The sequence below is a fragment of the Curcuma longa genome, unplaced genomic scaffold (assembly GCF_044706935.1).
Source record: "Curcuma longa cultivar G26 ecotype Majalengka, Jawa Barat unplaced genomic scaffold, ITB_CL_G26_1.1 utg18532_np1212_1030455_RagTag, whole genome shotgun sequence".
Lineage (NCBI taxonomy): Eukaryota > Viridiplantae > Streptophyta > Magnoliopsida > Zingiberales > Zingiberaceae > Curcuma > Curcuma longa.
Genome location: NW_027435598.1, coordinates 534,161 through 547,417, shown reverse-complemented (window position 1 = coordinate 547,417; position 13,257 = coordinate 534,161). Strand labels below are relative to the sequence as shown.

Below are 13,257 nucleotides of genomic sequence, written 5' to 3'. Positions count from 1 at the left end.
AGTAAATCTCATTTATCTTTCTTTATTCCATTTACATATTGCATTCTCTACATGTGACCTTGCCTTTTTTTCTATGTTAGATTGCACAAGCTTGTAAACCAGTTTTTCCAGCAAGCCTCTGGGGATCTGTTAGAGCCCTTGCACGAGGCTATGAAATTATTATGGGCCTGCTTCTGTTTGCACCGATTGCTTTCTTAGCTTGGTTCCCTTTTGTTTCTGAGTTTCAGACAAGGATGCTATTCAATCAAGCATTTAGTAGAGGGTTACAGATTTCCCGTGTAGTTGGTGGTCACAAAAAAGACCGATCTTCGAAGAACAAGGAGTAGCTAGCCAGTAGACTATTAAATTATGTGAAGACCCGCTGTGCAGTCAATCTTTTGCCATTGAATTCCTATGATCTTGTCATTTTATCATGGATTTGACTGTATAATTTACTGTATTTTGATTGTATGCCAGATGTATAGCTAGTTATCTTTATGTAGAATCATGGCATAAATATGCACCTGAACTTTTAGGTAAAAATATACATTGATCAAGTTGTTGGCCTTGCCTTCTAACAGAATGTGAGATGTCAGTGAAAATTTAATTACTTCCAAGAATGAAAGCGCCATCTGCTCTAATTTTAAGCGTTTACTCTTTAAAGAAATTTTAAGTCTTTCCTTTGTTTTTCCTGCTTGTGTGTGTGTAGATCATAGCATTAAAGGTCACATTTTATTTGTTTCATTAGCTTCCAATTTTGATTTTGTATGACTTTTTGATAGATCTTTGGATTGTGTTGTCAATTTATGTATGATGCAGGTAGCTGGTAAACACCTTCACTCGGATGGAAGCGATTGGGCATGATCAGATCAGCTTAAGGCAATTATATTTGACTTCACAAAGTTAAATAGGTCAGTTGCATTGAATACATTTTTTAATCTTTTACATTTTCCCATATAATCAAATTTATTTATCTCTGTGCAAAATATTTTAATATTTCTTTAGTACATTGGTATGTTATTATTATTATTATTATTTATCTTAACTTATGTTGTTTTTTTCTCATCTATTGTCAATCTAATCTAATATGAACATGGCCATGCTATCCAGTGGTGTTATATATAAAAGCATATCTATGCTCCATACGATGCACCTATTTCTCATTAACCCAAGATATCGACAGCTTTCTCTAGAATTTGGAAAAGCTAAGATTAGTCGATATGTCAAACTTCTCGTCGCCACCCTCTGTGCGGGATAGATATTAGCACCTCCACACTAAGCTTGGGAGAACTCTTTGTTGGACAAGGTAGAGGAAATGTTTCCTAACATCCATCCAAAAGAGTAGGAAATTAATTAGCTTTGTTCCTTTCAAATATATATATGGTATGATCTAGCCAAAATGCATTGTCACCAAAAAGTAGGTAAGAGTGCACACCGCATAACATATCATTCTAGGCATCATGTATCTATGCTATTCTAGCAAAATTGCCAAAGTTATAGGAGAAGAACATCCATTCGAAATGATACAGAGTCTCAGTAGATTTTTCAAGAGTTGTGTATGGCCAATGGCACGCATGTAATCCCAATTATATGCATCGTTCATCATGAATTATAACATGATGGAGACGGACAAAGCTCTTGGAGAGTTGCTATCAATTAATGCTAAGGGAGACCGAATTTGAAATTCGATTGAAGTGTATGGTGCCATCTGTGGCTGGTGATGACAAAGGGAAGGGAAAGAGGATGCAGAAGAACAAGGACAAGAAATCCTCCAAACCTCTAGTGGCATCAACAACAAGAAGGCCAGGTTCGCTTTTCTTGTGGAGGCTACGAAGAAAAAAGCTTCTATTTTTTAGTCAGGAGTACTCTTCCAACTTTAACTCACTTATCACTAGACTAACCAATTGTTAGAAAACAAAAAATCATCTTATCTTACCTTATAAAAAAGCATATACTCCAGTGACACAGTGGCTTTTGTTTTATATTTTATTGTTTTATGTCTCTCTGTTAATCCGATAAAATTATGTAAAGAGAACAAATTTAGTTTTATCTTATTGGGCTAGATTTAATTCCAAGCCCATCTTAATCTCTTATTGGGCTGAATGTAAGTCAAGCTCATCTTAATGGTTTGAGATATATAGTCCAGGTGTCAATAATAAATTATATTTGAAAGTGTAGGTCATAAATTATATTTCAAAGTATAGGTGATCGACTAGTATAATTATTATGTCATAGGATAAATTATATTTCTTTAAAAATTATAAATTATCTATGATTGACTTCAAGCTCCTTAAAGAACAGTAAGATCTTCGAAATTAGGGCGAAACTTCAAGAATATTCCCACATCAATTATATATATATATATATATATATATATATATATATATATATATATATATATATATATATATATGACCCACAAAGAAACGACAGGACCACACCACTCAAGTCAACAACAATAAAATCAAAATGAGAAAACACATGTTTAAGGGAAAGATATGTTTTTTTTTATTACTTGGACATAATTAATTATCCAAGTCAATTACTAACAAAACTCGTAATGGTAGCTAGTCAATGCTAGAGAAACTCATGAGTTGGAGAACTAAACTAATGGTCTATGTTGCTACAACTTCTCTAATTATGATTGATTGATTATATTATATCAATTATTTATAGTTTGGTCAAAATTGCATCTACCATATTAAAATTTGGAGTTTGATAACTTAAAAATTGTATTCCAATAACACTATAAAAATTGTATGTATGGATAATAGCTCAAGGCTTGACTTACATACAATTATATTTTTATTTTTCCTAAAATTATTATATGTTTGTGTGACTAATTTTGACCAAAAATTATTAAATCTAAATTTTCCCTTTTAAAAAAAATAATTAATTTGCTAGTAAATTTATAAATTAATATTACTTTTTATCTCATAACCATATACACCATTAGTACATTTTCACAAATCCCACTTCCTCTTTGTGATGTTTCACATGCAAATCCTACCAACTCTCTCTCTCTCCCCCTCATGAGTCCTTTTGACTATATTCTTTTCTCCTTCAATAAATTAGTTTGGAAGGTAGAAATAGAGCTACAAGACTTTAAGTGGTCCTATAAACACAACATGATGACTATTGATGCTTGGTCTTTAATTAATATTTTCAATTTCATTGACCCAAAATCAAAAGAATAGCCCAAGTCCAAGTCCAAGTCTATGGAATAGATTCTTATTTCGATTGAAGAATGAACAAGTGAGTATAGTTATTTGATTATATATATATGACAAATATTCCTCCACTAGTTAAGTTCTATGATTTCATTCTTTAGTTTGTCCAATTACCAAAAAATCCATAGTTAATATTAGTTTTTATTTTTAAAAACTTTTGTTTCAATAATATTCTTTCTATAGTTAGTCTGATGAGTGGGATCATCGGAGAGTTTGTCATTAGAGCATTCCCTGATCGCCAAGCTTATATTGACCTTGCCCACTTATGCGACTTGTACTAAGGAATGAGCTAGTAATGACGAACCTTATTACTCTTTCTGGTCATTCCCATGCCCTTTCCTCTTGCCTTTGTTGAACAACTTTAGTATTTTATCGCATAGTTAAGAGAGGAGCAATATTAGGACAATGAAAATGAAAGTGACAATGACCTAAGATGGAAAAGAAGCAACCATTTTATCACATAGTTCTAGGGTTAGATAGGGATTGATGGCTCCACCAAGGCTAAAGCAAGTGTAGCACCTCCACGAACTCAATGAAGAAAATCATTCCTTCAAAAAAAAACTCCTTGGATAGTTTCGGTTTTACTAGACTTCATACTCGACTTGGTCAAAATAGTTAAGGTATGTGGACAAAACAATTCGAAAAAACATTGAATGAAATGGAAATGAATAGTTCTAAAATGGCAAATTAGTAGATGGGAAGATGATAGTGATTTCTCTAAGACCAAGAGGAGGCCCACTCTATCACCATTCACATTGAATTTGTGAGAAACCATGACTTGTTGGCAATAAACAAGAGGAGAAGATTTGTTTTTATATTATCCCATGTGTAATCCAATCGGTTTAATTAAAGATTTGTTATAGAGTTGTGGTTAGGTCATAACGACTTGAATATTTAATTTGATACGAGCTCATTTATATTTATTTAATAGTAAAAAAATATAAATCAAAGAAGTTTGAACACCAACAAAGCTCATGACTAATTCGTGAATAAACTTATTTATTAACTTGTTTAAATTTTAATTATGAATTTATTTATTTTCATTTTCTATTAAAATTTTATTTTAATATGTAATCTATAAACTCTCCCTTTTGGGCTCTAACAATGAAAAAAACAAAGATATAATTAAGGTCATTTAAAGAGGGGGGGGGGGGGGGGGGGGGGGGGGGGGGGGGGGAAAAAATCACAAATAAGGTTTAAAAAATAACTTCTACAATCACTTTCACTTATTTAAAAAAAACATACATGAAATTGGGTTTGCTATTATTGGTGCAACAAAATGAAGAACAAGAGCATCGATTGAAAATGAAAGAAGAGTTGTTGGTCAAGAGTTGATATATAATGAAACATGCAACAAAAGAGGTTTAACCTAACATTTTTTACTTAGAAAAATTTAATATAACAAAGTAAGCAATTAGGCAAACAAGCAAGTTTAGGAGGGTGGTTTTGAACATTCGAGCAACCATCAAGTTTATTCGGGTGGTTAGTTTAAGTGTGGATGAGTTTTTTTCCTAGAATCAATAAGTTAAGAGAGGGCATTTATGACTTTTCACATGAAGGTAGGGCACCTTTTGTGTAAATACAAAATGTAAAACGCCATCTATGAATAAACAATAGTCAAGGTACCTTTACAAATCTTTCCCTCCCCCAATTAGGTCCTTCAAAATCAATTGTGACTTTGTGGTGACCTAATGATCTTTGTGAGAGAAGGCAGCCAATTTTGAGAAGCTCTTTATTTGCATTCGTAAAAATTTTCATTAGATAAGATCTCCATGAGGGTGTGGACCCACAAGTGGACATAAATTTTTTTACATTTAAAATAAAAAAATTTCTAATAAGATAATTTACTTAGACTTTAGACTTAGGTTTTAGATCTGATATCAATTGAAAAATATTTCATTTGTTGAAACACTTCCAAACAATGAAAATAAAAAAGTTTTCTATTGTACTAAGCTAAAGACAAAAAGGAAAAAAGCAAGTGAATGCGGTAATTCCTCATCTTCAAATCAACTTTTCTTAGGTATTGTCTCAATAAATAAGTAATTTTTTAGTAACGTGTTAATATAATTCTAAGAAGCAAAGGAAAATTTCCAAATTAATACTTAAATATCATACCGTTTTAGAGATAAATGTGGATTTCATCGGATCTAATAGATAAACAAAAGTACAATGAATGTCGCTAATATTGTTTGACAATCACTAACTAGACCTAATGATATTAAGAGTTTGAGTTTAAGATTAAAAAATTAAGCAAAAGTAAAAAAGGACATCCATTTTAATTTTTTATAAAAAGGTGTTCTACTTTACTGTTCAGTGTTGTATAATTATCTAAATAGCCTTTAGTACTTATCTCCCATCTAAATCTTGAACCGGTCAGGTGTTTTGTAGTAGTTACGAAATTGTAATTGCTACAATGTGAATTTCCACCAATTTTGTTCATATTATAGTAGTTACGATTCCGTAACTGTTACAGTACGTCGTCTGATTGATTTAGAAATTAGATGAGTATTGAATAATACTGAACAACAGTTGAGTAATTGTATATGATTAAACAGTAGGGTGAAGCATCTTTTTAATAAAAAAATTTAAATGGGACGCCCCTTCGATTATTTGAAAAAAAAATATCTTCTTGATTTTTGCAAAAAAAAATAAAATAATTGCTTCAACAAGAGCACTAATCAAACCTACCATGCATGCTGTCCTTGCTAAATCTGAAAATAAAATTTAAATAAATTTTTATAATGAAGAATTAGTTGTCATGTTCTTGGCATCTTCTAATCATCCAAAAAACAATCAAACCCGACAAGGAAATAGGAAAATTCCGTACTAGTTAATAATTCTATGACAGTAATAATTGTTTTTGTTGGTAAGTGTTCAGTTTTGACATGTGAGGAGACGACAAGCAACATTAAGCTTACTCTGTCACATCATTGTCCGAAACTTTTACCATGGATCTGATGTCTCTCCGATAATCTTCTATCCATCAAAAATAATATTTCTTACATCTACCGACAAAAAAATTATAAGTAATGCAACTATAAATCTCATAGAATTTGATCTTGATTTAGAATAATTGTAGATCGCCCATTCAACAAGTGCAAGTTAAAGACAATAACTAATAGCTGATCTAAGAGGGCCCGAACTCATATGAGAGATGATGGTTCGGAAGTATTGATAATGGCCGAAAGTTTGATGGAGCAATATATACCTAAAGTCATCCCGACCCTCATCTAATAGCTAGCATTGATGAGAAACCATTGGTGCAAACTCTCTTCGTTGTCTCCTTGCTAATGTCTTCTGTCCTTTGCATAACACCGTGATCAATTCAATAATAAATCTTTTAAATACACATATATGTTCAAAATATTAGCAATGGTGAACGAATATAAGCCACATTATTCAATTTAATCTAATCAAATCAAAGATTATCATTCCATACTTGCAAAATGTTAATGAGATTGATTAAATATATAGAATCTAAAATAAGCAATGAGACTAATATAATTTACTTTTTGTGTTGTCGTTCGGGCGATCTAGCACCCCAATTGAAGAACTATCGACCCTAACCTATAGTTCGCATCTTATGAAACATATTCTATAGGCACTAAATGGATAAGGATAATTAAGAACAATCTAGCTAAAGTTTACTTTTTCCTCTTCTTCTCTTGCTTAAAGATTTCAATTCTTAATTACAACCCACTCTAAATTCTCTTGTTTGTCTGTCCATGAGGTGTAATTCCCATTCCAAGAGAAAATAACAAAACGAAACTACTTCTAATTGTCTCGTTAATTATACACATTCAAATCTCCGACCTTTGGCCTGAAGCCCATGTGATCTTGCTCGCTTACTTTGGTAATCTTTTTTTTCTAATTTGTAGCTAAAATTGTACGTATGCCCCACACACATATGTCTCTTTTTGAAACATTTGTTCCCTACTCACCTAACTTTCATCAAGGCTTTCACTTTGCCTCATGAAAACCCAACATATAGACCTTTTACTTAGCTTTCTTTACCCATCCCACTATTGATGTGAAACCCCAAATCAACAAAGAGGTAGTTGAAGGTCCATTAATTGTCTATATATCCCAATTAAAAAATAACAATTACTCTTTTAATTTAATTCCACAGTAGTTGTAATTGAAGTTGAAGTTGAAGTTGTGAACCTCTTAAACTTAAGGCTACATTGACACCACTACACTACAAACCAATTTTTCTAAGGCCATTCAATGAGTTTTTGTAATATTCACTAATATCCAAATTTGTGGTTTGTAACTTGTATAAGTGAGCACACCCTCTTCCACACATTTCCGATAGCCTTTTGCTATAATAATGTTAGAATTTTAGTTGTGATGGTCCCTTTTGGAATAGGATCGCCTTTAGTAGAGTTATTATATGAAAGTGCTAGCTAGTGTGGATCAATCTTCTTTAATCGTATCGCCAAGGGATCACTGTGTGTTTCATGTTTGTGGTTAATGCCTTGAGTAATTAAGGAATAGGGATGGAATTAATTTTTTTATTTTATTTAATTTTTTTAGTAATATTAATGGTAATGAGCGTATTCTACCTTCTTATTTAAATTAAAATTTTAATCTATTTATCATGTGAATCTATTCTATCTTTTTATTTAAACTAATTTTTAATCTATTTATCTTGAAACTATTCTACCTTTCTATTAAAATTAATTTTACAATCGATTTTCTTGAATTATTTGATGTGAAACTATTTTACTCTTAACTTATTAAATTTATTAATATTATTTAATTTTTTAAATTACTTGATGGTCTTATTTTATTTATTTAATATTAAATTTATAAAAAATATCAATAAAATTATATATATATATATATATATATATATATATAGAATAATCTTGAACTGTGAATTAAACCATGAATGAATTGATAGTTTCAAACTGTGAATTATAATAATCTTGAACAAACCATGAATGAATTGATAGTTTCAAACTGTGAATTATGATAATCTTGAACAGTTAAAATTAAGGATCGACTTTCAAGAACCGTAGAATGAGTAGTTTCGAATCATTGATTTTAAATTGTGATTGAGTCTACTATCTTAACTATCACTATTGACCCCCTTTCAACATGGTCGTCGTCATGTTGCTTCCGTGATAGTGCCTCTCTCTTACTCTAATAGATGTTAGCATCTCCAAACTACTACAAGACCTCTAGTCATGAATGTAAGTTAAATCCTCGACGACACTAATCTAAGTTTTATGGGTATGTTATGATATAAGTTGAAAATAAAGAGTCATTACCGATTGTTGTTTAGCAATTGTTGGGCAATTCAATCAACTCACCTTGGTTAGTCTACTCTATTAAATGAAAGTTTGAGCACAAAGATAAGTTTGAATGTATGAAAAAATTTCTAAATATACGAACTTCTTTTCTAAACTCTAAGATGAGCCTTTTAATACTTTCAAAATATAGCTGAGTTGGTTACGATGAAATAGAATTGTAGATGAAAACAAGGATTTGAATCTCGACGAAGACGAATAATATCCTCCTCTGTCGAAATACCAATGTACTTTTGAAAGTCGTAAAAATACAAGTAGGAACTCATTAATGTTCTCACACTTAGATTTTGAATTACGTAGTGATTCAATATTTTAACAAGCACGTGGCAGTTGCTACAAATATGAAGCAGTTGAACTGAAATTGACTCACTAATTATGCACGTGATGATTCACATTACACAGATTCACAAAGCACACGCTGTTTTTATTTCGCAAATACAAAAATTAAAAATGCTCATTGACGGTTAATATTTAATTTTATATAATTATTATTTAATATATCAAAGCCGGGACATGGCCATGACCACCTGCTCGTTGACGTGGGCCGGGCTGTCGGTCACGTGGCGGCCCACCTCCGGCACCTGGCAGAGCGGCGCAGCGGCTCCCCCGGCCGCGGCGACGCGGCCCGCGCGCCTCCGACCTCAGCAGGAACTTCTGGATCTTTCCGGTGGAGGTCTTCGGCAGCTCCTCCTTGAACACCACCCGCTTCGGCACCATGAACCGCGGCATGTTGCTGCGGCAGTGAGCGATGATGTCCTCCTCGGTCACTGGGCGGTTATCGTCGTCGATTTTTCTCAGTTTTACGAAGGCGCAGGGCGTCTCGCCCCAGTGAGGGTGAGGCATCGCCACCACCGCCGCTTCCGCTACCTTGGGGTGCCGGTACAGGACGGTTTCCACCTCCACGCTGCTGATGTTCTCGCCGCCGGAGATGATGATGTCCTTCGCACGGTCCTTGATCTCCACGTACCCGTCCGGGTGGACCACCGCCACGTCCCCTGTCCAGAACCACCCCTCCCGGAATGCCGCCGCCGTCTCGCCGGGGTTCTTGAAGTAGCCCTTCATCACGCTGCTCCCGCGGAGCACGATCTGGCCCTGCGTCGCCCCGTCGCGCGCTACGCTCGCCATCGTCTCCTCGTCCTTGACGTCCACATCCGCCAGCGTCAGCACGCTGATCCCCTGCCGCGCTTTCAGCGCCGCCTGCTCCTCAGCCGGCCGCCGGTCCCACTCCCGCCGCCACTCGCACACCAGCGCCGGCCCTGTCGCCTCCGTCATTCCGTACGCGTGCGTGACGCGGAATCCCAGCTGCTGGATCCTCTCCATAAGTGCTGCCGGCGGCGGTGCGCCGCCAGTCAGCACCTCCACTGGGCCCGGCAGCAGCCTTCGCTCGCAGGGGCTCGCCTCGAGCAGAATGCTGAACACGGTGGGGGCGCAGCACATGTGTGTCACCCGGTGGTCGGCGATGGCGCGGTACATATCGCCGGCGGTGGGCGACCGGATGCACACGTTGGTGCCGCCGCGGGCGGCCATGCCCCACGTGAAGGTCCACCCATTGCAGTGGAACATCGGCAGCGACCAAAGATACACCGGCTCGCTCCCCACCTCCCATTGCAGCAGCAAGCTGAGCGTGCTCAGGTACGCTCCCCGGTGGCTATACACCACCCCCTTCGGCGCCGACGTCGTCCCGGAAGTATAATTCAGCGCCACCGCATCCCACTCGTCCCTCACCGGCACCGGCGGGAACGCCACGGGATCTCCACCCGCCACCATCTCCTCATACTCCAGCTGCCCGAGCCGAGCGCCCGTCGGAGCCTCCACATCATCAATAACCGCGACGAGCGGCAGCGGCACGGCTTCACCGATGAGCCGATCAAGCGCCTCGACGGCGAGGCGGACGTACTGGTAATCCACGAACAGAAGCTTCGCCTCGGAGTGCTTCAAGATACTGGCCACGTTCCCGGCGTCCAGCCGGGTGTTGATAGTGTTGAGCACGGCGCCGGCCATGGGCACCGCGAAGTGCATCTCGTACACCGCCGGCACGTTCGGCGCCAGCACCGACACCACGTCGTTCTTGGAGACGCCGAACGACTGCAGGGAGGCGGCCAGGCGACAGCAGCGCCGGTAGGTCTGCTCCCAAGTAAAGTGGATGCTGCCATAAATAACCGATCTCCGGTCGGAGTAAACGGCGGCAGCCCTCGACAGGAAGGTGATGGGCGTTAGAGCGACATGGTTGGCCTCGTTCTTGAGCAACTTCTCCATCGACTTCTTTCTCCCTTGGAGGACGTACGGAAACAGGGGGAAGAGAGCAGAAGAGGATAAGAAGCAATCGAAGCGAACGGCGGCCTCTTATAGAGAAGGGAAGGGGAGGGGGGAGAGGCGTGGAACATGGAGGAGGGGGCGATGCGAATGAGTTTGCCAGAAAAAGAAGTGAAATTGCCATGAATTTGAATTTGAATTCGAGGACGTTCAAGTTTGAACGTGCATGTAACTTTGACCTCCTGGCCCGGATTTCCCACTGCAGCGTTCACAACTGACGTCGCCATGAATTTTGATGTTTCCCGAGTAGCCCACTCGATCGGGTCAGTCAGCCTATTGGTCGGTCTGTAGATGAAAGAAAACGTTCACTTAGGCCTCAGCTTTCGATTATTCTTCTGGTAGAATCTGTCACCTTAGCGGTTCTACACGATCGATCTCACGATCATCTGTGAAGAGATAAATCGAAAAACTATAGTTGATCACGATGCAGGAAGGTATTGCTTGACTTCGTCAAACCTTCGACTATTCTTGATAGTTATAATTATCGTATCTTATGGTCCATAACTACTCTTGATCGAACAGTCTGCACCACGTACGACTCCGCCGCTGTCCCTTAGTAGTCTCCGATCTAATGTGGCAACTCATGTAGCCACCCTCCTTTATCAGTCATATATGTTGGACGCTGATAGATACCAAGTATGGATGGAGTCGATACTCTTTCAATTTTTTAGTACAAGAAGTATAGGAATATAGAAATGGAGGACGAATAGAGGGGTGAGTGAACGACTGTCACCTCTTTTTAAACTTTGTAAATACTAATAAATTGTTATTCTCTCCCATGTGATTTTTCTAGTTTCGTCTCTATCATCAGGTGTGATTTTCTTTTACCCATAAAGATTTTATTTTCCTTTGAGATTTTTCATTCTTTAGCTTTTTCCTTATGCACATGCAAGCCCACTCTCAGCCTAGTACTAATTTGACAGTTGAAGGGGTCATGCTGACAATGTTATGGTTCTAATAAGTGTTGACATGTAAGGTCGTAAATTCAGAAGGAAGGAAGGAGGAGGGATAAGGATGAGTAAAAATTTGATTAAATCGAATTAATCGACTGAATCAATTAAATTTAAAAGTTCATTTCAGTTATTTCAAAATTTTAATTTTTTTAAAAAATGACTATTTCAAATAATTCTATTTGGTTTCAATTTTAAACTCCTAATTCAGTTAAATCGATATTATATGATATTGATTTTCAAAATATGATTTTGATTTTAAAAATCAACATCAACATTAATGTGGTGTTGGCCTTGTATGGTACTAGTGTTGGTAGAGATTAATTTTGATACTCCCTGCATTTGACAAAGTTTTAATTGATGTAGGAGGATCCGTGGTATGAAATAATAGAGCCTAGAGTTTTAAGATCATTTTGATCGTAAATTTTAAGATATCATGACTTTTATTGAATCAATCACAAGATCATAATATCTATAATATTTATTATGGATCTAATTCATAACAATCATTCTTAAATTAAAAAAAAATCATTTAAAATCTTTAAATTTTTAAGACTCCAAAGATTTTCTTACCTCATTAGAATTTCTAAACTATTTAAATATTTATCTGAGATCTAATTAAAATCGAATAGAAATAAAAAAAATTAAATTAATTAAGTTAAAATTTTAATTAATCGATATTTTATCATTCAATTTTTATTAAAAAGTTAATTACTTCTAAAAAATCTGGATATGCTCTGTTTCAACTAAATAAATAGATTCGGTCGATTCTATTTTGAATTGATTGCTGAACGGTGTCGTTAAATTTATTGATACGACGTTGATATGTCAAACGTGGAATTCTAACGAGAAATTGGGACTTCAATTTCAGTGGTGTTTCATGCTTGCTTGCTTGCTTGCGGTGGGCAGTGCAGTTGGCGTCACGTCGCCATGAACGGAACAGTGGAGACGGGGAAACGACTTATGAGTCCTGTTGACTGACTGGCTCCGTTTCCAGGTTTGGGATCCTGCGCCGAGCTTTCTTTTGGGAACTTTGAATTTGACCAAATCCGGCCGGTCAAGGATGTGAATGGCTCGGAACCGGACCAAATCCGGTTCAAATACTATTTTACTCTAAATCTTATTAATAAATCGTTTTTTAGGTGCTACGAAATTGTACTGCAAGACTTGTGGCTTTAGGAAGAAAAGTTGGTGGAATGGCATGGCACGGCATGACTCCATGAGATGAATGAATTGATAAACTCTGTCTATCTCAAACTCCATGAGATGCAAGTTCATCGAGCTCCTCTTGAGCTTCGATGAGCTTCCATATTCAATCTTCCATATTCAATCTCCACTACCTACACAATTCGATATATCTAACTTAAACTAAATTGGTTGGTACACATCAAAATAACATCATTAATTCCAACCACAACCAAGGAATCATTTCTCTAATGCCATTGAGGTTGATAACCATCATCTTTTTTA

At 36.7% G+C, this 13,257-nt stretch overlaps 2 protein-coding genes across 2 annotated transcripts in view; one reads left to right on the top strand and one right to left on the bottom strand.

The window, feature by feature from the left end:
- LOC141819827 (callose synthase 3-like) overlaps positions 1-536 on the top strand; it is a 68,593-nt gene extending 68,057 nt beyond the window's left edge. Inside the window, exon 35 of the mRNA XM_074707085.1 lies at positions 81-536. Within this exon, the coding sequence (XP_074563186.1) occupies positions 81-326 (246 nt within the window). The 3' untranslated portion in view covers positions 327-536. The remainder of the gene's footprint in view (positions 1-80) is intronic.
- Positions 537-8,989: 8,453 nt separating this feature from the next.
- Positions 8,990-10,836, bottom strand: LOC141819835 (trans-cinnamate:CoA ligase, peroxisomal-like). The gene is given in 2 exon segments (XM_074707092.1): positions 8,990-9,133; positions 9,135-10,836. Coding segments are annotated over 2 exon segments (1,755 nt in total). The 5' UTR covers positions 10,781-10,836; the 3' UTR covers positions 8,990-9,024.
- Between the last annotated feature and the right edge of the window lie 2,421 nt (positions 10,837-13,257).